Source organism: Camellia sinensis, chromosome 15 (genome assembly GCF_055761805.1).
Source record: "Camellia sinensis isolate YWXY chromosome 15, ASM5576180v1, whole genome shotgun sequence".
In the NCBI taxonomy this organism is placed as follows: Eukaryota; Viridiplantae; Streptophyta; class Magnoliopsida; order Ericales; family Theaceae; genus Camellia; species Camellia sinensis.
Window position 1 is genome coordinate 35,363,025 of NC_138975.1, and position 27,286 is coordinate 35,390,310.

At 44.7% G+C, this 27,286-nt stretch overlaps 1 protein-coding gene and 1 pseudogene across 1 annotated transcript; both read right to left on the minus strand.

Annotated features, from left to right (window-relative positions):
- Positions 1-390: 390 nt before the first annotated feature.
- Positions 391-1,578, minus strand: LOC114269767 (glycerol kinase-like). Its single transcript, XM_028211121.2, has 2 exons — positions 1,240-1,578; positions 391-752 (listed from the first exon to the last, which is right to left on the minus strand). Exons 1-2 carry the CDS (start codon positions 1,345-1,347, stop codon positions 519-521), a joined length of 342 nt encoding a protein of 113 aa, XP_028066922.1. The 5' UTR covers positions 1,348-1,578; the 3' UTR covers positions 391-518.
- Positions 1,579-24,726: 23,148 nt separating this feature from the next.
- LOC145812919 (glycerol kinase pseudogene) lies at positions 24,727-26,453 on the minus strand (annotated as a pseudogene).
- Between the last annotated feature and the right edge of the window lie 833 nt (positions 26,454-27,286).

A 27,286-nucleotide genomic window follows, 5' to 3' on the forward strand; every position in this document is an offset into this window, starting at 1 on the left:
ATGGGAGTTGTCCGTATATGCGGCACGGCTTTACCATGCCTCATTCGAAGTGTTATCGCAGAAAATATTTTATTTAAAAATGATGATGGTGCAAATTAACAATACTATATGAATTATGTTTCCACCATAGCATTAAAGTCTCCAAAGAGCCGCAAAATACCCATGGCATCCCCCACCAACTTAAACATGCCGACCAAACTTTCAAAGCAAAAATCATATTAAAATTCTCCAATTCACTATTATCTCCCCTACAAGAATTGTCTTTGAAATTTCTCCAATTCTTTCGCAACATCCACAGGGATCTTGAATGGCAACAAATAATAACTGGGCAATGCAAACCGGGTTAGCTTTGAACTTTTAAGCCAATTTTTCAATCATTGGATGATGCAATGGTGGCGATACTCCCAAATCAACATTTTATTATGATATAAACTTCACCATAAGCATTATAGAAAGTTAACCGGAAGGAGAAAATGATAAAATGAAAAGGCGAGCAAGATAACAAAATGAAGAGTTTGTCACAAGGATAGATCGGCCAAGTCAAAAGATCTTGAAACAGCCTTGCACCAATACTCCACCTTTTTCTGCCTCAGATCTTCTTGCAATGTTGGACTGAAAATGGTAGCTTTCTCCTTCTTTTCCCCAGAAGAAAAAATTTCGTCTTCTGTCCAAACCCCAATAGCTAACCCAGCAGCATAGGCTGCTCCGAGAGCTGTTGTCTCTATGTCAGCTGGTCTTACCACTGGGCTACCCTGCAAATCACAAGTGCAAAATGAAACTGTGACATATATGACTGGGATAGAGAAAAACAATTAGCAGCCAATTATCAAAATATGAACCGATGAGAAAATATGCCCAAAAAAACTTTAAAAGACAATAGAGTAGACTTATAATTTAACTACCTAAGGAAGATCATGCGTGAACAACACAAGATCATGACAAAAATGTAAGGAAAAACATTTGCCAAGACAATAATAAACGAACAATATGATTACTGCAGAAATGTTTGTAATTATCCAATTATATAGTAGATGGGAGAACTAAAATCAAATTGGTTAGGCTCATTTCCAATGCAGAATCAATTCAATCCAGAACTAGATAACTTTCCAACATAAATAAGTAACTTCAAACACAGATCAATAATAAAAAAGAAATTCTTACCCTAAGCTGACATAGTTTTAGGTTCAATTAAATAGCAATGAAATTCAGCACACAGCAGAAAATGTAAGGAAAATTGACCTGAATTTGCATCAAAAGGTTGTTAACAGTAGCACCACCATCCACCCTAAGCAAGAATTCCCCCTTCTCATTTTTGACCTCACCCTTCTCCCCTGCATCCTTATGCATTGAATCAAACACATCTTTCACCTAGAAACACATACTCTCGAGCATAGCTCGAGCAATGTGAAACTTGTTTGTAAACCTTGTAATGGCAATACAAACTCCACGAGCATCATCACGCCACCATGGAGCAAATAATCCATTAAATGCCGGCACAAAATAAATTCCACCAGTGGAGTCAACCTGCATAGCCATGTCCTCAATCTCACTAGCAGTTTTAATCAACCCAAGACCATCTCTGAGTATTAAATTCAATGTATAAAGAGAGAAATACAGAGAGAATAATATATCTATTGATATATTGAATGTTGTGTTTTATGTACATGGTTGGTCTCCTTTATATAGGAGATGTGGGTAGAGAGTAGGTGTAGTGGAGTAGGTGGAGTAGGTGGAGAGTAGGTGTAGTGGAGTAGGTGGAGTAGGTGGTGTGTAGTGGAGTAGGTGAAGTGGAGTAGTTTTAACAGCCCCCCGCAAACTCAAGGAGGAGAGACACAAATCAACTTGAGTTTGGAAAGAGTAACAAAATAAGAAAATAGACTAATACATAAAATAAAAGAGGATAGGAGACACTGGATGGTCCTGTTGGACCGTTGGTGAAGACACTGTGCGGGCATGTCAGATCGTTGTAGAAGACACTGTATGGTCGTGGCAGACCGTTCTAGCAGATAATGTCTGGACAGTTTACGAGGTCATGTCAGACCGTTGTAAAAGCTAACCGGAATCAATGTCGGGACAGTTTATGGGGTCATGTCGGACCGTTGTAGAAGACACTGTATGATTGTGTATATAGGCTGCCCAAAAGATATACATGTATATATATATCGAGCCCTCAAAAGTCGCGCCCTCAAAAGGCGCGCCCACTGCATCAAAAGCTGTGCCCGACAGAAATCATCGAGCGGCGAGCCATCAAAAGGCGCGCCGGACACGCGGCGATGCACGTGTGTAGACACCCCATTTTTGACCGTCCTCAAGACTTGGACGTCACCGTTTGAACACTCGGTGATCATCCATGTTTGTGTTCGTTTGGAGTTCCCGGAGGTCTCGGCTCGCGCACCCTGCCTCAGGATCTCCGAACTTGACCGTTTAGTGTCTAGTTTTGTACCGAACACTTGCGTTTTGCCTTGGAGGGGCAAGGAATGCCTTGTGAGACATCCCCACACACCACCGGCAGTGGCTGGAGGCCACTGGCTGGTCTTTTTCTGCCATCGGCACTTTTGTTTGCCGGTCGGCACACTTTATTGCCGGTCGGCATAATTTGTTGCCAGCCGGCACTGTTTTTTGTCGAATTGACATTTTTGGGCAGCCGACCACTGTTCATCCGCTTTATGGAGATATTTTGTGCCAGCTGTGATAGCTGGCACCAACTCTTCCCCCCTCCATACACGTGTATGGAGGGATCTCCCTCTAAGCAAGCTTGTTGTATAAGCTTTGCAAGAGGGAGTCTTATAAGAGGAGGGCTTTCCTCTTGGATCTAGGTTAGAAAGTTAGAAGCAAAAACCAGCCCTTAGAGATATAGATACATATTATCTCTATACCTCCCTCTTTCTCCCTTATTGTGTGTGTTTCTTAGCTCAAAAAGTGTTTTTTACCTTACTTTTGCACCATTACACACACCATTACACCTTACTCCGAGATTGAGGGACTTAGGGGGTTGTTTCTTGAGTTTTTGGACTGGTTTTGATCAAAAGAAGGAGGCTAGACCATTTGTTCTTCAAAGGTTCTTCAAGGGTGAGCATCTTGATTTATATTCCCCAAACTTGCAATAGTTTTTTACCTATCTTGCTTGCTGTTTTAGCTCTTGTGTATAACATAAAAAGGGCTTGTATTTTCCTGCTCTAGCACTTTCATTAAGGTCATTTTGTGGTTTGAGTGCAAACTCACCCTTCTAGGCCTTGTTTGGTCCATTTTGGTGCCTCTTTGATAAGGTTTTGTTCACTTCAGCATTTTGGTCTTTTCATCACTAAAAACCAGTTCATTTTTGGTGTTTAAAAAGATGGTTTGAAGTCTTGCATAGGGGAGGGACACCCCTCTCCCTTTATGGTTTTGTTTCCTTGCTTTTTGGGCTCAAAAGGGTAGCATGTGTGCTTGATGTTTCTTGGCCTCATTTCAGAAGTTTTTTAGGTGTTTTATATCATATGTAACCTCTGTTTTTGGTTGGATTTGTGTCTCCTTGTATGCTTGTAATACTTGCTTTGTATTACTCCATTTTGCTTAGAAGTGCATCTCATGATTAGGCCATGATTCTTGTGTGAGTTGGCTTAGTTCCATGAAGTTTTTAGTGTTGTTTTTCCATGCTTAAGGTTTGTTGGTTATCCATTTAGTCATGCTTGACATGTTTGTTAGGGTTCCTTTGTATTTTGGCTTAAAAGCTTTGAGCATGTTGACCTCTAGCATGTATGTTTGTGATTATCCTCATGATTTGACATCATCTAGGATCACTTTTTAGTCCAAGAATCATGTTTGTATGTGTGCATGCATGACCCCTTTGATGCCTCGAGGGTGTACCCTCTTATGCCTAGGAATGAGCCTTAGTGCATGTGCCTCTTGGGAGTCACCTTAGCTGCCATTTTAGGAGGGTTTGGAGTCCCATTTCGCATGTAAAAATTCTGTTTTGACTTGTTTTAATCATGCCATGAGAGGTCATGTTGGTGGGGGTAAGGTGTACCCTTTTGTGCCTTAACCTTGGGACCATGAGTTTGCTTGTTGACATGAGTTGTTTGTCCATCATTTTGAGCACTTTTGGTGCTGTTTTGAGGTGAGTAAAAGGTCTGCACCTTTATTACTTTGAGGCCTCCTTTGCATGCTTATCTCATGTTGGTTGCATGATTGTCCCATTAATGTGCTATTCCATGCTAACTTTATGGCAAATTGATCCATGTTTGCACCATATTTGTACCTTGTATGCTTAGCATTATACATTTGTCATGTTGGTTGCATAATGCTTGTTGTGCTTTACGTCTTGGTATCATATTGCATTTGAGCCTTATGAGCATGACATGCATTGCATTTACTTGGTTTGGGGTGTCAAACTAAGTGTGGGAATCAAGGACCATTCATACTTCAAGTGATGTAATGTGCCTCGATTCCCAGTCATCGGGGCCTTTGACTCCAACTTGATAAGGCCTCGGTTTTCATTTTGTTTGTTGCATGCATCTTCATATTAAGTGGCAAATTCGATCCCTTGAGTCATCATGCACCATTGATGGCTCAAGGATCGAAGGTCATGCTTCTTTGAGTTCAAAACATGATAAGAAGCACAACCATGCCCACATGTACCTAAAAAACCCACGCCATGCACTGCCTGTTCTCTGTTTGCTGTCAAATTGTCTTCTGCAGGAAGTCTCTGCCGACCGGCAGAATTTGGTGCCGACCGGCAATCTCCGGAGTGCCGATGAATCCATTAAAGTGCCGATGGGAATTGTGAAGTGCCGGTGGGAATTCTGTCCGGCCGGTGGTGCTTTGCAGGATGTAAGGAACTTGCTCCAGTACTTTGACAATTTTCAGAGAGACAAGGCGGTACAAACAGAGGCGGCAGGAGCACAGTACGGGTTTTCCGGGCGAGACGGATTCGAGCATGCATCATCTGCGCATCCCGAGGCGGAGGCTGCGGCCACCCTCTTCTTTCTTTTACTTCTTTACTTTTTAATTGATTAGAATTTCTGTAATATTTTATTTGTTTATTATTTGGGACTGTAATATTTTATTTGTTTATTATTTTGGGACTGTAATATTCATTTAGACCCTCTGAGTGAGGGTAAATATGTAATAAGTGTGGGTGAGTGGTGTGTATGTCTTCCAATCCCCATTTCTTTCTTCCCTTTTATTTACCTGCTTATGATGGTAGATTAGGGCATTTTTTGTAATTAGCATACCTTATGCTGTGCATGCGTGCATTCATGCATTTGTATTACATACATTAGGCTCGGTACATCATACTAACTGCATTCGTATTTTCAAATTCCAAATTGAATACATGAATCAATTGGTTGCATCTCATATGCCATATTTAGGTTAACCGAGCCTATTCTGATTACATTCTTGCATGCGTTGCATTAGGCAAATTAACATGAACTAGGACATGCATATTTGCTAACTAGTTTGTTGTTTTGGCACGGAGTACAATGTAAGTAGTTACGCTTTAGCATCCAGCATGCATGTGAGTGTTGCCATGATAGCATGCTTGCCATGTGGCTAAGTGCTTATATGAGATAAACTGCTTGAATGCCTGTGGATGTAGGTCAAATCGCTTAAATTGGGATAATGCATTAAAACTATGAATTTTAAGCCCACTAGATAGTGGCAAAATCATCTGTTCCAAAAGCCCACTTGAGGGTGGTAAAACCTGCATTTTAGCCTACTTGCGAGTAGCAAACCATTTTCAAGACAAACATGAAAATGCTTTGTTCCAATTTGGGCGGTTTGGTCTATACTTGTTCGCTGCGCGCTTAACATAGTAATTCTAGGCTAACAATTGGTTTAAGAACACATAAAGTTTTCAAAAACGGATATCACGATTAGTAGAGGCCGGTCGTCGGACCAGGCGAAAGGGGGTGCTCATAGCTGACCTTCCCCGATCGTACCCAAGCTCCCGAGCCGAGATAACTCCGGTGATGACGGACATGTGGCCATCGGCACCGAGTCAGGGTTTCCTAAATTCTCCCATGAAAAATATTTAGGTGGCGACTCTGTATCTGGCAAAGCAGTCCATGTTTGGCACTATTTTTTTTCAAAAATCTGTTTCTCAAAACGATTTGCCAGATTTGGACTCTTTGGTTCAGATTAAGAACCGTGACACAAATCGAGTCCGAACTGTAGCGTGAGGCCCATGCGGGCGCGTCTACAGTTTCTGGCGACTCTGCTGGGGAATTTAGAGAGCTTGACTCGAACTCGCGATATCCTATTTTGATTTCATTTATGTGTTTCTTTGCATTGAATGTGCATTGGTGCGCCTAGGAACACGGTGTTTGCTATCTGCCATTCCTGAACGGTTTGCCGGAGGCTTGTCTTGTCAAGGCATGTCCATAAGGCTGACCGGCTATGGGCTCTGACAGCATGGGAACACAAACCCCGGTTTACCGGGGCACCCTTTTCGACCATTTGACCTAGTGCATATTCGGATCCATAGTGACCATTCCAAACTAAGACAGGTTGCTTACCTGATATTAGGTTGTTTGAGAACTGCTGCGTGCATAGTAAAACCCTAGCTCCCGACAAAATAGGACAGGGAAACCCTACCCCAATATAGGGGTGTTTTGGCTCTCTTTACCTGCTATGTGCTTTTAGAGTGTTGCTCTACAGGAACGTGCATATCAGTCTGCAAGATTGAGTATCAGGCCTGAGGGTATCAGTATCAGTTTAAGAGAATCAATTATTTGCGGGTATCAGGGTTCAGTGTTGGGAACAGAGATTTTTGGGAACAGTGATCAGTATCAAGGAATAGTGTGTTCGGCTTATCGATTATGTATTATGCATATCCAACTGTGTATTATATGTTTATCTCACGCCGTTATACTGTCCGACTGTTAGTTTATTTATTGCTTTATTTATCTTTTTGCTAGGTAGTTTAGCATCATTGCTTCCAACCCGGTAGATATTCCCCGAGCACTCTGGATCAGAGGTCGTCGGCTCCATCGATCTGAGGATCTGATAGAAGGACAACCGGTGTACCATTCTCTACCCCCGGTTACTAAACGGAAGGCAACTAGGCAGAGGACATCGGTTCAACAGTCAGTACAAAGGGCTTCATCTACCCCACCTGTGTACAGTAGGGATCAGGGTCCTATTTCACCCGCAGAAAGGGAACATACACCGACAACTCAGTCAGAACAGAGTAGCATGGCTAATTTAGAAGAGATGGTGCGCCAACTCCAAGAAAGCATGAAAATGATGCAGCAGGATGCTGCCCGGCAGGCAGAATTCGCCAGACAACAAGCCACAGTTATGAGTGAGCAAGCGGAGTTAATTGGGAGATTGCAACAGCAAACTGGGGCGTCACCTTCACAGCAGGTCCCTCCTCCATTAAGGGTTCCAATACCCGAAGAGACGCCAAACGCCCGGAATGTCCAAGAAGACACGGACATCCCAACAGGGCCGGCTCCACCCCCGATTCCGCCTCAACAATCCAAGGCACCCACTCCCATCAATCTATCGGATTCTCCCTTTGAGTCCGAGGTAGACCCCATGACGCTAAAAATGCACAAGCTTGAAAAGCTGTTCAAGAAATCTCAAGGCGCGAAGTCCATTCCGGACATTGGGGACGGATACATCGACACAGCTGTGACGCTGCCAGATCGGTTTAAGATGCCACAAATTGATCGTTTTGACGGATCTGAGGATCCCATGGTACACCTGCGACTATTTTCAGACGTCCTAAGGCCAATGGGCCTCACCAGATTGCAGAAGTTGTCTTTATTTGGCCGTACCCTGTCGGGTGTAGCGTCCGCATGGTATGCCAAGTTGGAGGATGACGTCAAGAGAAGTTGGGACGAGATGGCTGAGGCCTTCATCCTGCAGTACTCATATAACACACAAATCGAGATCAGGACCCGGGATCTCGAGACAACGAGGCAAGAACCCAAGGAGAGTTTCTCGGAATTTGTAACCAGATGGCGAGCTAAGGCTTCGATGATGACCTTAAGACCCACGGACAAGGACCAGATTCGGATGATTGTGCGCAATCTCCAGCCGAAGCTAATGCAAAAGATGATTGTAGTCCCCTTTCCTACCTTTGCTGATCTGCATGAAATGGGGGTACAGATCGAGGACGCCTTAAGACAAGGGTGGATTGATAATGACCGGGAGCAACCCCGCAGAAATTTCAATCGTAATACTAATGCAGGCCCGAGCGGCGCTACGACTACTAGGACTTCCGAAGTGAGTATGGTCACCACTAACCCTTCCCCAAGAAATACGGCAGCCACGCCATTCTCCGGTGCGTCCGGAAGCAACTCACAAACAGCCAAATACCCTCCCAGAAATACCAGAACCTTTGCTCCACTTTATATGCCCCTGTCCAAAGCTTTGGGGGTTTTGATCAGAAAAGGGCATCTGAAGCCCCTAGAGCCGCGGCCCTTACCGGAAAGACTCCCCGCTGCCCACAATCCAGCCAAGTATTGTGCATTTCACCAACAGCACGGTCACGACACCGACCTGTGCTTTCGGTTGCGTCATGAGATTCAAGATCTCATTGATAATGGGGTGATTTTACCCCCTGAGAAACCCAATGTTACTACAAATCCTCTCCCCACACATAACCAGGTTCCACCACCCAAAAGAATCAATTTCATCCACATTGGGGTCGCATCCTACGATCCTAGTATCTATATCACACACTCCTACCTACCTAAGCCGAAAGTTCTCCTCCCTGATTGCGCCGATTTGTGCATGATGGATGTCTCTATAACCCAACCCAAGCCAGTGGCGGTAACCATCAAGAACAGGAAAGAGGTTGTCAAAGCAGAGTCAGCGGAGTCTGAGAATGATGTTGGGAATGCTTACAGTCCGAGTGACTACATTTCACCAGTGGGCCAGAATAGACCAGATGTCGAATTCCCAGTCGGGAGAGAGCTGTGTGTAATCCGAGGGGACAGACCAGAACAGGGGACGGATGAGTTGGCAGCCGTAGGAGAAGGTCTCGCCCAGTTCCGATCTTATGATAACCAAGATCCAGAAGACTCAGCCATCAACTGGTTCGATTATGAAGAATCGGCGGAGGCCACGGGATGGTTGGACGATCAGCCAGATGTAGTAGGGGAGTTTCAGTCAGAACAAGGCCCGGCAAGGGCGGGAATGTCCACAATGGCCAGGAGTGTCGAAGAACAGAATATATCGCCGGAGAGCGCCGGTGTCGAGAGTTTCGCTCGGGAATGGAGCATTTTGAGTACAGGGATCAGTGAGCAATCTACTACGTTGACACAGTCAGAACAGAAGAGATTCGAAGATTCTGAGAGGACCAGGAAAGCAAAAGGCCACCTGGGGGTCGAAACTGCCACAAATATGGAAATGGAAAATGCTGCGAGCATAGGGATAAAAGAGACCGCAAGTATCGGGACAGTTGTGACAGAACCGGATAGATGCCTGTCAGCCGCAGATGGTATGTGGTGGGAAGACGACGATTTGTGTCTTGCCCACACGGACGAGGATTGGGAAGGTAACCAGCCAAATGATACCTGGTATATCGGCGAAGTCGATCACATGACTAGGAGTGGACGGTATTTCAAGCCTCCACACCTAGATCAACCAGAGGCGTCTGGAAAAGATAATGAAACAGAGAAACAAAAGGAGAAGCAACTCGAAGACGAGGCCGTTTTGAGACAATTGAAAAAGATACAAACAGACATCTCCATCTGGGGACTGCTTATGGCTTCTCGAGTACATAGGCAGGCTGTCCTTTCAGCTATGGACAAAGCCAAGCTTTCCATAGACACCACGCCCGAGCAGCTGGTGGGCTTAGTCTTTTTGGGAGGAAGTTCCCCGGCATTGAGTTTTTCTGACAAAGAGCTGCCACCTGAGGGTGTGAACCATAACAAACCACTCTACATCTCTGTCGAGTGCAGAGATAAATGGATACCCGTGGTGCTTGTTGACACGGGGTCCGCCATCAACGTTTGTTCGGCAAGAACAGCTTATGCGATTGGTTTGAAAGTCGCAGATTTTGTGCCAACGGCCCAGGTGATTCGGGCGTATGACAACACAAGCTGGGAAGTAATGGGGACAGTTAAGATTCAAACAAAGGTTGGGCCGGGACAGCATGAGATAGATTTCCACGTCTTGGAGGTTCCTGCAACGTTCAACCTGCTTTTGGGGCGGCCGTGGCTGCATCAGGTAAAGGCGGTCTCCTCTACCCTATATCAAGTGGTGAAATACCCCTATGGGAAGGGAGTAGCCATTGTTTTTGGAAACTCGTCAATTCATCCGCCACCGGAAGTGTCTGCGCCTGTTCTAGAAATCGAACACGGTGTGGAAGATGTATTTATATCGGGCTTTACCTTGGCTGAGGCTCGGGTCGTACAGAACATCATGGCAGCTAATGAAGGGATATATGTCAGTGCCCAAGAAGTCTATCTCATGAACAAACTCCAGCACATCCCCGGGATGGGATTGGGCAAGAGCGGTCGGAAAGGCACCGCAGCATTGGCCGAAGTGCCACATAACCCACATACCTTTGGTTTGGGCTACCTACCCACCAAAGAGGATTGGATAAGGAAAGGAAAGGAAATGGCCGGAAGGGCCAGGGCGAAACAGATAGGGAAGCCCTTTGACTTAATACACCAGCTCATTCGGGGTACCCTAAACGGACGCTTCGTCCGGGCAGTGGAGGACTTTCCGTTCTGTGGCTTCCCAGAGCCGTGGCTAAATGCAGAGAAGAAGCGCGTGCCAGGATTTGAGATCTTCTTTGATTTACAGTTACCTGAGGATGACATCGCCGAAGGGCAGGCAGATCTATCGGCTGAGGCTGAGCAAAGTAAGGAGGTACAGTCTGAGGACGCTGAAGTTGAAATGGGGGCAGCGCTGGCGTGTCTGCTTTCAGATCCTCCGATCGAACAGAAGTGCTCGGGGGATGGCTCCTCGGTATGTGTGATTGGGAATGAAGCGGCTGCGGGCCAACCATCAGCTATTTTGGATGCGTCCATCGCACCTTCTCTCATCTGGCAATATGAAGAAGGATTTTTATCTAGCAGCACCAGGTCAGGTAGTGAGCCGGAATCTGATTCTACCGAATCTTGTACGTCGGAATCAGGTTCCAGCTCAGCTGAGTCTGAGTCTGGTATTCCCGGGGGTGATAACCCGGATGCCACAGTCCTGTCTAGGTCGTCTTTTTCATTTTCTTTTGAGTCTGTTGTAACAGAGGGATCCGACGGCTCGGAAGTATTTAATGAGAACGACGTGGATGTGGTTTCGGAGTATTTTTCTGTGCCTTTGATTTATTGCTTAAATCAGGATTTTCAAAATTTTGATGAAAACGACGAGGAAGAAATTCCTCCGGTTTTGCAACGATTAATTGATCAAGAGCAGGAAAGGTTTGTTAAACCCTTAATGGATGAAATCACTATTGTGAATGTTGGTACTGAGAAGGACCCGCGGCTGGTCCAGATCGGGTCCACGTTGTCTTCTGAGGAACGCGAGCGCTTAGTCGCTTTGTTAAAAGATTTCAAAGATGTTTTCGCGTGGTCCTACGAAGACATGCCTGGAATCGATCCTGAGATTGTACAGCACCGGATCCCTCTTGATCCCGAGGCCCGACCTGTCAAGCAGAAGCTCAGAAGGATCCGCCCTGATTGGGCCATTAAGATCAAGGAAGAGGTAACCAAGCAGATCGACGCAGGTTTCCTGCTAGTATCCGAGTACCCGACCTGGTTGGCTAACATTGTTCCGGTGCCGAAGAAAGACGGCAGAATTCGGGTCTGTGTAGACTTCAGAGATTTGAACAGGGCTAGTCCGAAGGACGACTTTCCCTTGCCGCACATTGATGAATTGATAGACTTCACGGCAGGACATGCCTTGCTTTCGTTTATGGATGGCTTTTCAGGCTATAATCAGATAGTAATGGCACCCGAAGACCGGGAGAAGACTGCATTCACTACCCCGTGGGGTACATATTGTTACAGAGTGATGCCATTTGGGCTGAAAAATGCGGGAGCTACTTATCAACGGGCAGCAACTACAATATTGCATGATATGATCCATAAAGAGGTCGAGGTGTATGTGGACGACATGATTGTCAAGTCCAAAGAAAGAGAGGGCCACTACACCGCCTTACAAAAATTGTTTCAAAGGATCAGAGAGTTTCGACTGCGGCTGAATCCCCAGAAGTGTACTTTTGGTGTTACAGCAGGGAAGATGTTAGGGTTTCTGATTACGCAAAGGGGCATTGAGATCGACCCTTCCAAAATCAAGGCCATCTTAGAAATGCCCCCACCAAGGACTGAAAAGGAGGTGCGAGGCTTTCTAGGTAAAGTGCAATTCATAAGATGGTTTATCTCTAAATTAACCTTGACTTGTGAACCACTTTTTGGTCTCCTGAAGAAAGGAAAGAAATTCCAATGGGACGGCCGATGTCAAGCAGCTTTTGAACAGATCAAAGGATATCTACAGAACCCGCCCGTGTTGTCACCACCAGAGCCGGGGAGACCGTTGATATTGTACCTTTCGGTAATTGAGACTACCATGGGCTGCATGCTCGCACAGGAGTCAGAAGACAAAGTGGAAAGGGCCATCTACTATCTGAGCAAGAAGATGCTGGATTACGAGACCCGCTACACTCCGTTGGAGAAGGCTTGTTTGGCCTTAGTATGGGCTACCAGGAAGCTGCGGCACTACTTGTTAGCTCACTCTGTAATGTTGGTTTCACGTTTGGATCCCGTCAAATATCTTTTCGAGAAACCAGCACTTACGGGTAGGCTAGCTCGTTGGTTGCTATTGCTTTCCGAATTTGACTTGAAGTATGTAACACGCAAGTCGGTGAAAGGGAGAGCGGTAGCAGAGTTCCTTGCCGACCACCCGGTCGAAGGGGATGAAGCGGCTGAGTACTTATTCCCAGATGAAGCCATTCTGCACATCGAAGATGAAACTTGGACGATGTACTTTGACGGAGCGTCAAACCAGTACGGGTATGGGATAGGGGTGTTGCTGATAGCGCCTGACGATTCCCGTATCCCTTTAGCATTCAAGCTCCAGTTCAGAGTCTCGAACAATGAAGCAGAGTATGAGGCATGTATTGCTGGTCTGGAAGCAGCCCTGGAACTAGGGGTAAGACGGTTGGACATCATTGGGGACTCGAATCTTGTTGTGTCTCAAGCAAAAGGAGACTGGAAGGTCAAGGAGGAAAGGATGATAATTTACCACCAAACCTTGGATTTGTTAATTCCTTGGTTCGAGAAGCTAAATTTCACCCACCTCGTAAGAGAGAACAACAGGTTTGCAGATTCACTAGCAACTCTATCGTCCATGATAGACATCCCGTCCGGAGTCCGGATGCGTCCAGTCATCATTGATCAGAAGTTTGCACCAGCATACGAGTCAATTTCCGCCATAGATGAGGCTCAAGACGACAACCCCTGGTACTACGACATTTGGAACTTCTTGGAAAAGGAGACGTATCCACTAGGGGCAAATGCCAAGGATAAGAGGGCCATCAGAAGAATGGCTGTTCAGTTTATCATCTGCGGGGGTAAGCTGTACAAAAGGGGTCATCTGGGAATGCATAAGCTCTGTGTAGAAGCTGGAGAGTCAAAGCGCCTGATGGAGGCCATCCACGGAGGGGAGTGCGGTGCACACATGAATGGAGTAATGCTGGCCAAAAAGATCCTTAGACAGGGCTACTACTGGTCTACCATGTAGGAGGATTGTATCGGCTTTGTTCGGCGATGCCACAAATGCCAGATCCATGCAAACCGTATGAACATCCCATCATCCAAACTGTACAACATGACTTCCCCATGGCCATTTTCCGTTTGGGGGATTGATGTGATCGGAGCTGTTACCCCGAAGGGGTCAAACGGACATGAGTACATCCTGGTAGCGATAGATTATTTCACAAAGTGGGTCGAGGCCCAATCATACGCGGTGTTGAAGGCGTCGCACGTCGCAAAGTTCATCAGAAACAACATCAGCTGTCGCTACGGGGTGCCAAACGAGATTATTTCGGATAACGGATCCCACTTTAAGAAAGAAGTGGTCGACTTGTTGGAAAAGTATAACGTGGCTTTTCATAAGTCATCTACATATCGGCCGCAAACCAACGGAGCAGTTGAGGCCGCCAACAAGAACATCAAGCACATACTGCGGAAAATGGTGGAGACCTACCGAGATTGGCCAGATAAGTTGCCATTTGCTCTATGGGGCTACAGGACTTCAATTAGAACTTCTACCGGGGCGACTCCGTATTCTTTGGTCTATGGAATGGAGGCTGTTCTACCCATCGAAATTGAAGTCCCGTCTTTACGGGTATTGGCCGAGTGTCAGATAGCTGAGGCAGATTGGCAGCAGAGCAGGTTCGAGGAACTTATGCTCTTTGACGAGAGAAGGCTGAAAGCACTGTATCACGTTCAGAGCTATCAGCGCAGGATTGCTCGGGCTTTTAACAAGAAGGTTAAATCCAGAAATCTGAAGGAAGGGGATTTGGTGCTCAAGGACAACCGAGCTCCCATCCACGACCCAAGAGGCAAGTTCAGACCCAATTGGACTGGTCCCTACATCATCAAAGTTATTTGGTCAGGCGGAGCTGTGGTTCTGATGGACTTAGATGGCTTAGAATTCTCTCAACCGATCAACATGGACAAGTTGAAGAAATACTATGCTTGAGAGGCTCGCTAGGCCGAAAACCCGAAAGGGCGACCTAGGCAAAAGTTAGAGCACAAAAAATTAGAAAATATAAAAACTGAGCTCGCAAGGCTGAAAACCCGCAAAGGGCGGCCTTGGCAAAAGTTAGAGCGCAAAAGGAGAGTGAAAATACTCGAGCGAACCTGAACCGGAACTACGTGAGGCTTGATTCCCATGTTTGGGATATATAGGCAGCTTCATCCTGAAGTTCAGCTATAACACTTCCCCGATCAACTTTGTCCATTTGATCATCTCAGTCATCTTTGTCCATCAGCATCCGTTGGAATCTCCAGTGCGACGCCGCTCAGACTAGGGGCAACTTTCCGTTGCTATGCAGTGCTGCGGCACTCTTCAAACTAGGGGCAACTTTCCAGTTGCAGGGATCTGGGGTTGTGTATCTCAGTGACAGATCTCAGGCGTGTCCAGTTCTGATCCATATCGAAAATATCTTTGAAAAGTTTTAATAAAAGCTGACTTTGTTCAAATAATCTTTTTACAACTTTGGCCATTTTTGGACCAAAGCGGAAAATTTTCAGTGCCACAACTTTCAATTTCATTGATTTCCAAACAGAGTGCTCCTGCTCTTGTATACAATCAAAGTTGCTTTTTGTTACATTCATAAAGGAAACTTGAAAAGTACTAATAAAGCAATAAATCTGGGGCATAGTCAAATCAGGTGTTCCTGCGCCCCCTCCCAGAGCTGGTCGAAGCCTCTGATGCCAAGCTGGGCCCGATCTGTGCTTCTTCATTGAGCCAATCTACGCACTCGTCAGACAAAGTGCAACTGAAAGTAGGGGCGGGGGCCAGGAGTTCCCTCATCCTCCATGCGGTGGCCTGCCAAGTGAGCTGTGCGCCTCGGGCTGGGAATGCAGCAGGATATTCTATCCCCTCTGGCGGGCAGGTCTGATCATGGCCAAATTGGCGTCGAATCCGAAATGGGAAGTAGAGTACACAGTGAGTCAGACCAACCAGTTGAATCCCAGTCTGCCGAGGCATGTTATAACTCATCGCCGGAAGGTTCAGCCAAGGGCACCGCCAAGCAATACGGTCTGCGGACAAGTGGCACATCCAAGCGAACCACCATTCCTCATCCAAGGCATTGACTAGACGATGCCGGAAGAAGTAGCCGCGAGCTGAATATGCTGGGCAGGAGTCCACAACCTGCAGTTTGTCCATCAACCATACCTGGGGAGGGATTGAAAAATGAGAGAATAAAGAATAGAGAGATGTACGAGGAGAGAAAAGTGAGAATGGGGTTTTGTGAGAAAAAGATCGAGCTTGAGGGCCGAGTGACGTGAGCAATACATAAATGCGAGATTGGGTGGGAAACGTTACCTGTAGCAGTAGTGGACTCCCCGCCAATCTAGTCGTCTCATGACGATAAAAGGCGTCTAAGCCCATTAGCGTCTCGGCCAGAGTCATGACAATACAGCTCTTACCCTCCCTCAAGCCTTGGGCAACCTCAATCAACCGGAAGCTAGCCCCTCCGGAGCTTGAGACGAATAGAAAATAGGACAGCATGCACAAGCAGAGGGCATGTCGCCGGAAGCCTTGCCAGTGATGGTTGTTGCGATCACCAGCATCAAAAAATCGATTGGCCAAACTCGGAATATCCAGCATCCCGTCACAAATTAGGGACCGGGCATCGCGCATGCTGAGTCCACACATGCGCCCTAAGGATTGGGCATGGCCAAAATTAAGTTGGGGTAGGAGCTCCTCGCCGCGCTCGGACTCCATTAAGGCTCGGAAATCTTCAAAGGTAGGACATACCTCTTGCCCAGCGAAGCTGAAGACATGTGTCACCGGATTCCAAAATCTTGCCGCGGCATGAAGAAACGGGAGGTGCAACGGGGTACGACCCAAAGTGAATAGTGCATTTATGCCGAAACCCCGGAAATTTACTTTTTCCGAGCCATCCAAGCTAGCAATCCAAGCTGTGAGATTTTGAGCAAGAAACTCTTCCATTGGAGCAAATCAGTGTGAAAATGAGGAAAACTACGAAGCTGGGATCTTTTGTAGGAGATAAGGTTGAGTAGGGGGACAGGTGTCAACATTCTGCTGATCCCCTCATTTAGTGCCGACCGGCCAAACTTTGTGCCGACCGGCCATAATAGATTGCCGACAAATAGATTTCATGGCCGGTAGCCATTCCTTGCAGCCGGTGGTCCCTACACCAAGCCGATGGGCTTCCTTCTGGTTTCCTGAGCTGTTTTTGCTAAGAATTGAGGAACTCCACCACCTCCAACCCCTCCCTGGCGATCGGTTCTTGCGGAGCCGCGCCTGTCTGCTTGTCGAGTTTTTAAACATTTGCTTATCGAGTTGTATTTCGCCCTCTTTGAGCTCTTGATTTGTTTATCAAGTTGTACTCACACTTGTTTGGTTGCATCGTGTCTTTGTTTTGCTTATCGAGTTGTAAGTCGGTTCACTACCTGATTATTACGATTGCAAATTTCCTAAATAAGTTCAACTTCGTTCACATTGTGGTGTGATACCCTGCGATGCGATGCACAGAAAATCCACAAATGCAACCTCTTTTGAATAAATTGATTTGTTTCATTCCCATCACGTGTTTTGCAAAATATGTAATTTTGAGAAAGAAAATAACCTGCCCAAGGCAGTGCAATGTGCTTAAACTACTAGTAAAAAGGAAAATAAAACGTAGAATGGCAGGGTAGCCAAGTGTCGGAATAGATACCAGCGAAACTCCCCTTGCGGTTAACGCATCTTCCGCACCTCTGTTCGGGTCAGCCACGTCGTTGGACGCCGTCACAATACGAGAAAGCATGCCTTTGAAACGTGAACCTTCGAGTTGACCTCAGGCCACAACTTCTGCAAGCAACGCTCGATGCGTGCGAAGAATGTCCCGCCCCGTATCTTTTTTATGCTTTGTGAATTCCACAAATTGTTTCAATTATGCTATGTAATGGTACATCTTTTCTTTACTTGCGTAGACCGCATGTTTTGATTGCGTAGACCGCATGTTTTGATTGCGTAGACCGCATGTTTAGTTTCATTACCTGCGTAGACCGCATGTTTTGATTGCGTAGACCGCATGTTTAGTTTCATTACCTGCGTAGACCGCATGTTTTGATTGCGTAGACCGCATGTTTAGTTTCATTACCTGCGTAGACCGCATGTTTTGATTGCGTAGACCGCATGTTTAATTTCAATACCTGCGTAGACCGCATGTTTTGATTGCGTAGACCGCATGTTTAGTTTCATTACCTGCGTAGACCGCATGTTTTGATTGCGTAGACCGCATGTTTAATTTCAATACCTGCGTAGACCGCATGTTTTGATTGCGTAGACCGCATGTTTAATTTCAATACCTGCGTAGACCGCATGTTTTGATTGCGTAGACCGCATGTTTAGTTTCATTACCTGCGTAGACCGCATGTTTAGTTTCATTACCTGCGTAGACCGCATGTTTTGATTGTGTAGACCGCATGTTTAGTTTCATTACCTGCGTAGACCGCATGTTTTGATTGCGTAGACCGCATGTTTAGTTTCATTACCTGCATAGACCGCATACTTGTCAATTTCATTACCTGCGTAGACCGCATGCTTATGATCAATTTCGTCGCCAGCGTAGACCGCATGCTCCACTTACATGTCCGTATTCCCGCAGCATTGTTATGCTCCCTACTTGCTTTGCGCTGTCACGCGTTTCAAATATACTACCATGCACGTCGCTAACGATATTGTACCTGTTAAGTTTGTTTTCTTTTCAGGTATGATATTGTATATACGGTTCATTTGAGGCTGGTGCAACCAGATGAGCCGCACAGGTATTGTATCCTCCGAGTGAGACGTATTGAGAATTGCATAATTCTCTTACATCCCTTCTGCATTGTAGTGTAGTTTGGTGTATGCTAGCTTAAAATTGTCGCATGTTTGCTTCGCTACAGCTTTCTTTGCATGATCATAAGTTATGTCCGGCTCCGTGCATTGTCTTGCATTTTGCCCCTGCCTTCGGGCACATATCTTATTTGTTTTGCATATTTGTCTGATTCTTCGGCCTTGTCAAAAATAGGTCGTCTCTAGGCTTTGACATTCACTCCCGTCATTGTTATGACTTTCGAGTTCTGTCAAAGAGGGGCAACTGTAGACACCCCATTTTTGACCGTCCTCAAGACTTGGACGTCACCGTTTGAACACTCGGTGATCATCCATGTTTGTGTTCGTTTGGAGTTCCCGGAGGTCTCGGCTCGCGCGCCCTGCCTCAGGATCTCCGAACTTGACCGTTTAGTGTCTAGTTTTGCACCGAACACTTGCGTTTTGCCTTGGAGGGGCAGGGAATGCCTTGTGAGACATCCCCACACACCACCGGCAGTGGCTGGAGGCCACCGGCTGGTCTTTTTCTGCCATCGGCACTTTTGTTTGCCGGTCGGCACACTTTATTGCCGGTCGGCATAATTTGTTGCCGGTCGGCACTGTTTTTTGTCGAATTGACCTTTTTGGGCAGCCGACCACTGTTCATCCACTTTATGGAGATATTTTGTGCTAGCTGTGATAGCTGGCACCAACTCTTCCCCCCTCCATACACGTGTATGGAGGGATCTCCCTCTAAGCAAGCTTGTTGTATAAGCTTTGCAAGAGGGAGTCTTATAAGAGGAGGGCTTTCCTCTTGGATCTAGGTTAGAAAGTTAGAAGCAAAAACCAGCCCTTAGAGATATAGATACATATTATCTCTATACCTCCCTCTCTCTCCCTTATTGTGTGTGTTTCTTAGCTCAAAAAGTGTTTTTTACCTTACTTTTGTACCATTACACACACCATTACACCTTACTCCGAGATTGAGGGACTTAGGGGGTTGTTTCTTGAGTTTTTGGACTGGTTTTGATCAAAAGAAGGAGGCTAGACCATTTGTTCTTCAAAGGTTCTTCAAGGGTGAGCATCTTGATTTATATTCCCCAAACTTGCAATAGTTTTTTACCTATCTTGCTTGCTGTTTTAGCTCTTGTATATAACATAAAAAGGGCTTGTATTTTCCTGCTCTAGCACTTTCATTAAGGTCATTTTGTGGTTTGAGTGCAAACTCACCCTTCTAGGCCTTGTTTGGTCCATTTTGGTGCCTCTTTGATAAGGTTTTGTTCACTTCAGCATTTTGGTCTTTTCATCACTAAAAACCAGTTCATTTTTGGTGTTTAAAAAGATGGTTTGAAGTCTTGCATAGGGGAGGGACACCCCTCTCCCTTTATGGTTTTGTTTCCTTGCTTTTTGGGCTCAAAAGGGTAGCATGTGTGCTTGATGTTTCTTGGCCTCATTTCAGAAGTTTTTTAGGTGTTTTATATCATATGTAACCTCTTTTTTTGGTCGGATTTGTGTCTCCTTGTATGCTTGTAATACTTGCTTTGTATTGCTCCATTTTGCTTAGAAGTGCATCTCATGATTAGGCCATGATTCTTGTGTGAGTTGGCTTAGTTCCATGAAGTTTTTAGTGTTGTTTTTCCATGCTTAAGGTTTGTTGGTTATCCATTTAGTCATGCTTGACATGTTTGTTAGGGTTGCTTTGTATTTTGGCTTAAAAGCTTTGAGCATGTTGACCTCTAGCATGTATGTTTGTGATTATCCTCATGATTTGACATCATCTAGGATCACTTTTTAGTCCAAGAATCATGTTTGTATGTGTGCATGCATGACCCCTTTGATGCCTCGAGGGTGTACCCTCTTATGCTTAGGAATGAGCCTTAGTGCATGTGCCTCTTGGGAGTCACCTTAGCTGCCATTTTAGGAGGGTTTGGAGTCCCATTTCGCATGTAAAAATTCTGTTTTGACTTGTTTTAATCATGCCATGAGAGGTCATGTTGGTGGGGGTAAGGTGTACCCTTTTGTGCCTTAACCTTGGGACCATGAGTTTGCTTGTTGACATGAGTTGTTTGTCCATCATTTTGAGCACTTTTGGTGATGTTTTGAGGTGAGTAAAAGGTCTGCACCTTTATTACTTTGAGGCCTCCTTTGCATGCTTATCTCATGTTGGTTGCATGATTGTCCCATTAATGTGCTATTCCATGCTAACTTTATGGTAAATTGATCCATGTTTGCACCATATTTGTACCTTGTATGCTTAGCATTATACATTTGTCATGTTGGTTGCATAATGCTTGTTGTGCTTTACGTCTTGGTATCATATTGCATTTGAGCCTTATGAGCATGACATGCATTGCATTTACTTGGTTTGGGGTGTCAAACCAAGTGTGGGAATCAAGGACCATTCATACTTCAAGTGATGTAATGTGCCTCGATTTCCGGTCATCGGGGCCTTTGACTCCAACTTGATAAGGCCTCGGTTTTCATTTTGTTTGTTGCATGCATCTTTATATTAAGTGGCAAATTCGATCCCTTGAGTCATCATGCACCATTGATGGCTCAAGGATCGAAGGTCATGCTTCTTTGAGTTCAAAACATGATAAGAAGCACAACCATGCCCACATGTACCTAAAAAACCCACGCCATGCACTGCCTGTTCTCTGTTTGCTGTCAAATTGTCTTCTGCAGGAAGTCTCTGCCGACCGGCAGAATTTGGTGCCGACCGGCAATCTCCGGAGTGCCGATGAATCCATTAAAGTGCCGATGGGAATTGTGAAGTGCCGGTGGGAATTCTGTCCGGCCGGTGGTGCTCTGCAGGATGTAAGGAACTTGCTCCAGTACTTTGACAATTTTCAGAGAGACAAGGCGGTACAAACAGAGGCGGCAGGAGCACAGTACGGGTTTTCCGGGCGAGACGGATTCGAGCATGCATCATCTGCGCATCCCGAGGTGGAGGCTGCGGCCACCCTCTTCTTTCTTTTACTTTTTTACTTTTTAATTGATTAGAATTTCTGTAATATTTTATTTGTTTATTATTTGGGACTGTAATATTTTATTTGTTTATTATTTTGGGACTGTAATATTCATTTAGACCCTCTGAGTGAGGGTAAATATGTAATAAGTGTGGGTGAGTGGTGTGTATGTCTTCCAATCCCCATTTCTTTCTTCCCTTTTATTTACCTGCTTATGATGGTAGATTAGGGCATTTTTTGTAATTAGCATACCTTATGCTTTGCATGCGTGCATTCATGCATTTGTATTACATACATTAGGCTCGGTACATCATACTAACTGCATTCGTATTTTCAAATTTCAAATTGAATACATGAATCAATTGGTTGCATCTCATATGCCTTATTTAGGTTAACCGAGCCTATTCTGATTACATTCTTGCATGCGTTGCATTAGGCAAATTAACATGAACTAGGACATGCATATTTGCTAAGTAGTTACGCTTTAGCATCCAGCATGCATGCATGTGAGTGTTGCCATGATAGCATGCTTGCCATGTGGCTAAGTGCTTATATGAGATAAACTGCTTGAATGCCTGTGGATGGAGGTCAAATCGCTTAAATTGGGATAATGCATTAAAACTATGAATTTTAAGCCCACTAGATAGTGGCAAAATCATCTGTTCCAAAAGCCCACTTGAGGGTGGTAAAACCTGCATTTTAGCCTACTTGCGAGTAGCAAACCATTTTCAAGACAAACATGAAAATGCTTTGTTCCAATTTGGGCGGTTTGGTCTATACTTGTTCGCTGCGCGCTTAACATAGTAATTCTAAGCTAACAATTGGTTTAAGAACACATAAAGTTTTCAAAAACGGATATCACGGTTAGTAGAGGCCGGTCTTCGGACCGGGCGAAAGGGGGTGCTCATAGCTGACCTTCCCCGATCGTACCCAAGCTCCCGAGCCGAGACAACTCCGGTGATGACGGACATGTGGCCTTCGGCACCGAGTCAGGGTTTCCTAAATTCTCTCATAAAAAATATTTAGGTGGCGACTCTGTATCTGGCAAAGCAGTCCATGTTTGGAACTACTTTTTTTCAAAAATCTGTTTCTCAAAACGATTTGCCAGATTTGGACTCTTTGGTTCAGATTAAGAACCGTGACACAAATCGAGTCCGAACTGTAGCGTGAGGTCCACGCGGGCGCGTCTACAACGTGACCGACAGAGCGCGTGTCGTCCTCTTCGTCGTTGTCTATATAAACCAATGCGGAGGCTGTGTAAACCAAACCAGTCTGAACATTTGCATTCTGAAACACTCTGCAACCCATAACATGGCCTCTTCGTCCCGTGGGTTGCTCACTCTCTGTCCAGACCTCAACGAGTCTACAAGAGAGATAACTGGTGCAGTTGCCCTTGAACCTCAACCAAGCGCCCCTGAGTTTGCTCCGTTGACTTTTCCTATGCGGTCTGTGGAGCAAAGAATGGCAGCACAATCAGATATTGAGGCCAATTAGTATACATTGAAGTCATGTGCGGAGACGATGACTGCAGTCACAAACTTGTCGCACCGGCTTCAGAGTAGGACAAATGAGGTGCAGTAGTTAAACGCCCAACTGGCTCTGCTCCAGCGCATGTATAAGGATGCGCGAGCAGAGATATGTGTGCTAAAGGCGGAAAATAAGGAGCTGAAGCGGAAGGCCACCGTTATGTTCCGATTTGGAGGTCCGCCATATGCTGCATTGGAGGAGCAGGGGGGAGTGAATGTGCTCGGTGGCGTGGGAAACACGGAGGCAACACCGGTAAGGGACACCCAAGAGAAAAGCAAGAAGAAGAGACCCGCAGCAGAGTAGAGAAGAAAAATCCCACTGTGGATGGGGTTGTTTTGCTTTTGTTTGTTTGTTTGTTTTTTTTTTTTTTTTTTTTTTTTTTGGGTGTAAAATGGTGATCGGGGTGAGCCCCGACATGAATAAAATGAGTTTGGTGTGCAGTTCGTCTTCTTCGTTTTTTTTTTTTTACTCATACCCATGTTCTCCGGAGAGAAGGCTATGTATCGCACTGACATAAACAGAGAGGTAGTGGGAGAAAATAAAGTATAAAAGAAAATAAATTTGAAGAGAAGTGTGTGAATGTTAAAGTAATAAAAAATAAAAAGGGAAAGGTGAGATTCAAATTTGTAAAAAAATTGTGAGAGTGTTTTGTTTGGGCGGGTCCTACCACTAATGGAAAAGTAAGCAAAATATATATACTAATGAAAAGTAATCAAAATATATGTGTGTGTGGAAGGGTTGATAAAAAGGGTCAAAGAGCATATGGATTTTGGATTCTGAGTTTGTGCATAATAATAATAATAAAATGAATGAGTGGAGAGAGGGTTTTATGTTTAAATAAAAGAAGAGTGGGTGGATAATATTAAAATAAAAAGAAACGAAAAGAGGGGGACAAAAGTTGGTGTCTGGGTGTGAATTGGGAGAAGAAGATGCTACCTTTTGCCTTTGAGAGAGAGAGCATTGTTGATATTACCATAGACCAGAGATGAGAGACTGTGCAACTTTCATACATAGACCCGAGAGAGATTAAAGTGCATTGGTTAGTGGGATCACGCGGGTAACTTTTTTTTTTTTTTTTTAATTGGTTTCGCAAAACCAGAAAGAGTGGCCCACGATTTTGTATATATATTATATATCTAATATATTTGTAACTTCAGTGGGTGTTTTTAATTGGTTTCGCAAAACCAGAAAGAGAGAGAGAGTTTATGCATGTGTGTGCCTTTGTGTGAGAGAGAGGGAAAATAAGTGCATGTGGTGGTGTGAGTGTTTGTCGCCGGCGCAGCAGCAGTGGCCATGTCGAGGTCGCTCTGCATGAGGAGCTTTTGCTATGTCAAAGCAAGCCACTATGGAATGATGAAGGTTCTTGCCAAGATGAGGATATCTACTTTGGCCTCGTACAAGGGTGCTCAGATTTTTGAAGCAGTGGGCCTTTCATCCGAAGTGATGGAGAGGTGCTTTGTTGGAACTCCGAGCAGAGTTGAGGGGTCAACATTTGAAGTGCTTGCCAGTGATGCCCTTCAGTTGCATGAGCTGGCATTTCCTACACAGGGCTTCCCTCCTGGAAGTGCAGAGGCTATATCATTGCCCAATCCTGGTGATTATCACTAGAGGAAAGGTGGCGAGGTCCACCTGAATGACCCCCTTGCTATAGCTATGAACACAATTAGGGGAAAGTCAAACACAGGTGAGGGAGGTGAGAACCCATCCCGTATGGAACCTCTTCCAGGTGGTTCAAGGAATCCAAAAAGGAGTGCAATTAAGCAGGTTGCAAGTTCAAGGAATCCATAGTGGCACCGATTGTGGCCGTTGTTGACCGTTGTTGGAAGGTGCAACTGAGCTGTCCATACTCACCGGCGGCGGAAGCGGCCGCGGAGGACCGAAACTAGGAGGTATGGCAGACATTTTATGTGCTTAGTTTTCTCATCGTCCGGCGGGCGGCCAAGGCGAGGCTGCCGCCCGCCGGTGAAGCGAAATTACTAGGTTGTTAACCTAGCTCTGATACCATATTAAATTCAATGTATAAAGAGAGAAATATAGAGAGAATAATGTATCTATTGATATATTGAATGTTGTGTTTTATGTACATGGTTGGTCTCCTTTATATAGGAGATGTGGGTAGAGAGTAGGTGTAGTGGAGTAGGTGGAGTAGGTGGAGAGTAGGTGTAGTGGAGTAGGTGGAGTAGGTGGTGTGTAGTGGAGTAGGTGAAGTGGAGTAGTTTTAACACTGAGCCACTGAACAACAGCTCCTGCAATGGCAACTGAGCCCTCAATAGCATAGTTTGTCGGAGCATCTGGGCCAAGCTTAAAAGCTAAAGTACTTAATAGACCATGAGCAGACTGAATCAACTCTTCAACGGTGTTGAGAAGTATGAAGGCCCCAGTTCCGCAAGTACTTTTTGCCTCTCCTTTCCTACAAGCTTGCCCCAGCATTGCTGCGTGTTGATCACCCAGACATCCAGCAATTGGGATTCCTGGGATTGGCCAACCAGTTGATATTTTTCCGATAATCTCAGAATTACTGACAATTTTTGGTAGAATCTCAGCACGAATTTTGAGCGTCTCCAATGTGGATTTATCCCAATCAAGTGTTTTCAGATCCATAAGCATAGTTCGCGATGCATTTGAAACATCAGTGACATGTAAACCATTATTAACCCCTCCAATCAGATTCCCGATCAACCATGAGTCTATAGTTCCAAATAGGGCATCCTTTTTTGCCACAGCTTGTTTAACAGCATCCATGTGGTCCAACAACCATAACAACTTTACTGCACTAAAATATGTGCTTATGGGTAAACCACATGTATCAACAAAATGGGTTCGTCCACCTGATAACTCTTTCTCTAATTTCCTGAACAAAATACAAAATATTATGGTAAATCTAAAATAAAATAAAAATTTATTTCTTTCAAATTTACAAGTAAATTGAGTGCAACAGTATAACACCATATCATTACTAACATGTGGTGTCACCATCCAATATAGACGCAACGGATGAAGGGATGGAGGTGGGATTTTATCTTTGGAGAACAAATATTATATAGTGAAATTTAGACAAATAAAAAGGACTAAATTTATATTTTTCAGACCCTAATTTGAATGAATCACTACAGGAAAATGAGGATTTAACGGCGTTTAATTAACGACATTTAGTTGAATGTCACTTTTTTTGATAATTAACGGCGTTTTTTAAACGTCGCCTTTTTTGTTAGGTAAAACGACACCGTTTCGTAAATAGAAGACGCTTAAAAAACGCCTCCAAACCCTGTCTCTCTTCACACCCTCTTCTATCTCTCTTTTATTTTGAAAACCCTATTTTGAGCACTGCCGTCTCCTTTTCACTCACTCAAATCGCTCACTCACTCTTTGCTCTCTCTCTCATTCAAATCTCTCTCGATTCTACTTCGATTCTTCTTCAGTTCGGTGATTCATCTCGGGATTGCGATTTTGAAGTTCGATTTTGAGCATAGATCGGTGATTCATCTCCGTGGATTTGGAGCTCTTAGTCTTCTTCGATTAGAGGTTAGTTGCTCTCTCTTTCTCTCACTCAAATCTCTCTCGATTCTTCTTCAGTTCAGTGATTGATATAGTGTGTTATCGTAGATTAGGGCACAATGAGATGGATGAGCCGTCTTTCACACAGCCACATATGTACAAGGTTAGCCTTATTATATATTTAGTTTTCTAGACCTTACCGCTATTGTTAGAATTGGGGTTGCAAGCTTAATTTTTGTTAGTTTCGGATTTGTTTCTGGTTATGACACTACATCTATTATTAACATCTATTTGAATTTAGTGAGTAATTTTTTTTATATTTGTGATGTGGAATGGGTGCTGATAGGTCATCCGGAATCACCCATCAACACTTGAGATATATGAAAAAAAACTTTTAGAATCTGGTGAGCTGATGAAGGAAGACATATCACACTTTGAATCTGTGTGATGTGTCTGTGCATCCTCTATAATTGCTTTTTGTCACTCAAAAGTTAAGTTATTTTATGATGTTCTGGCAGTCCTGAAGTCAAGACTAATTTTACATTCTGTGTCTCCTCGTATTATGTTGAATTGCCAAAGATGAGTTCTCTTTGATTGCTAAATCCACAACGCATTGTTTGAAAGAGATAGTCATGATGCATTGTCCATCAGCAGAAGCTTTGTGCACTAAGCGCGACCTTTTTATCTTTTTTATTTTTATAAACATGATGTGTAAAGGGAATGTTCAAATCTTTGGGAGCATGTGATACTGTTTTTGCTGAGAACATGGTTGTGCCCCTGTTTTTTCTGAGAACTTGATGCTGCATGCATTTTGTTGGATT

What these genes read in the sequence shown, in the direction of transcription:
- LOC114269767 (XM_028211121.2), bottom strand. Translation starts at nt 1,347, where the DNA reads ATGCATAAGGATGCAGGGGAGAAGGGTGAGGTCAAAAATGAGAAGGGG. An exon ending in ACCTTTTGATGCAAATTCAG is followed by an intron (nt 753 to 1,239) that starts GTCAATTTTCCT and finishes TGTGATTTGCAG; the next exon opens with GGTAGCCCAGTGGTAAGACC.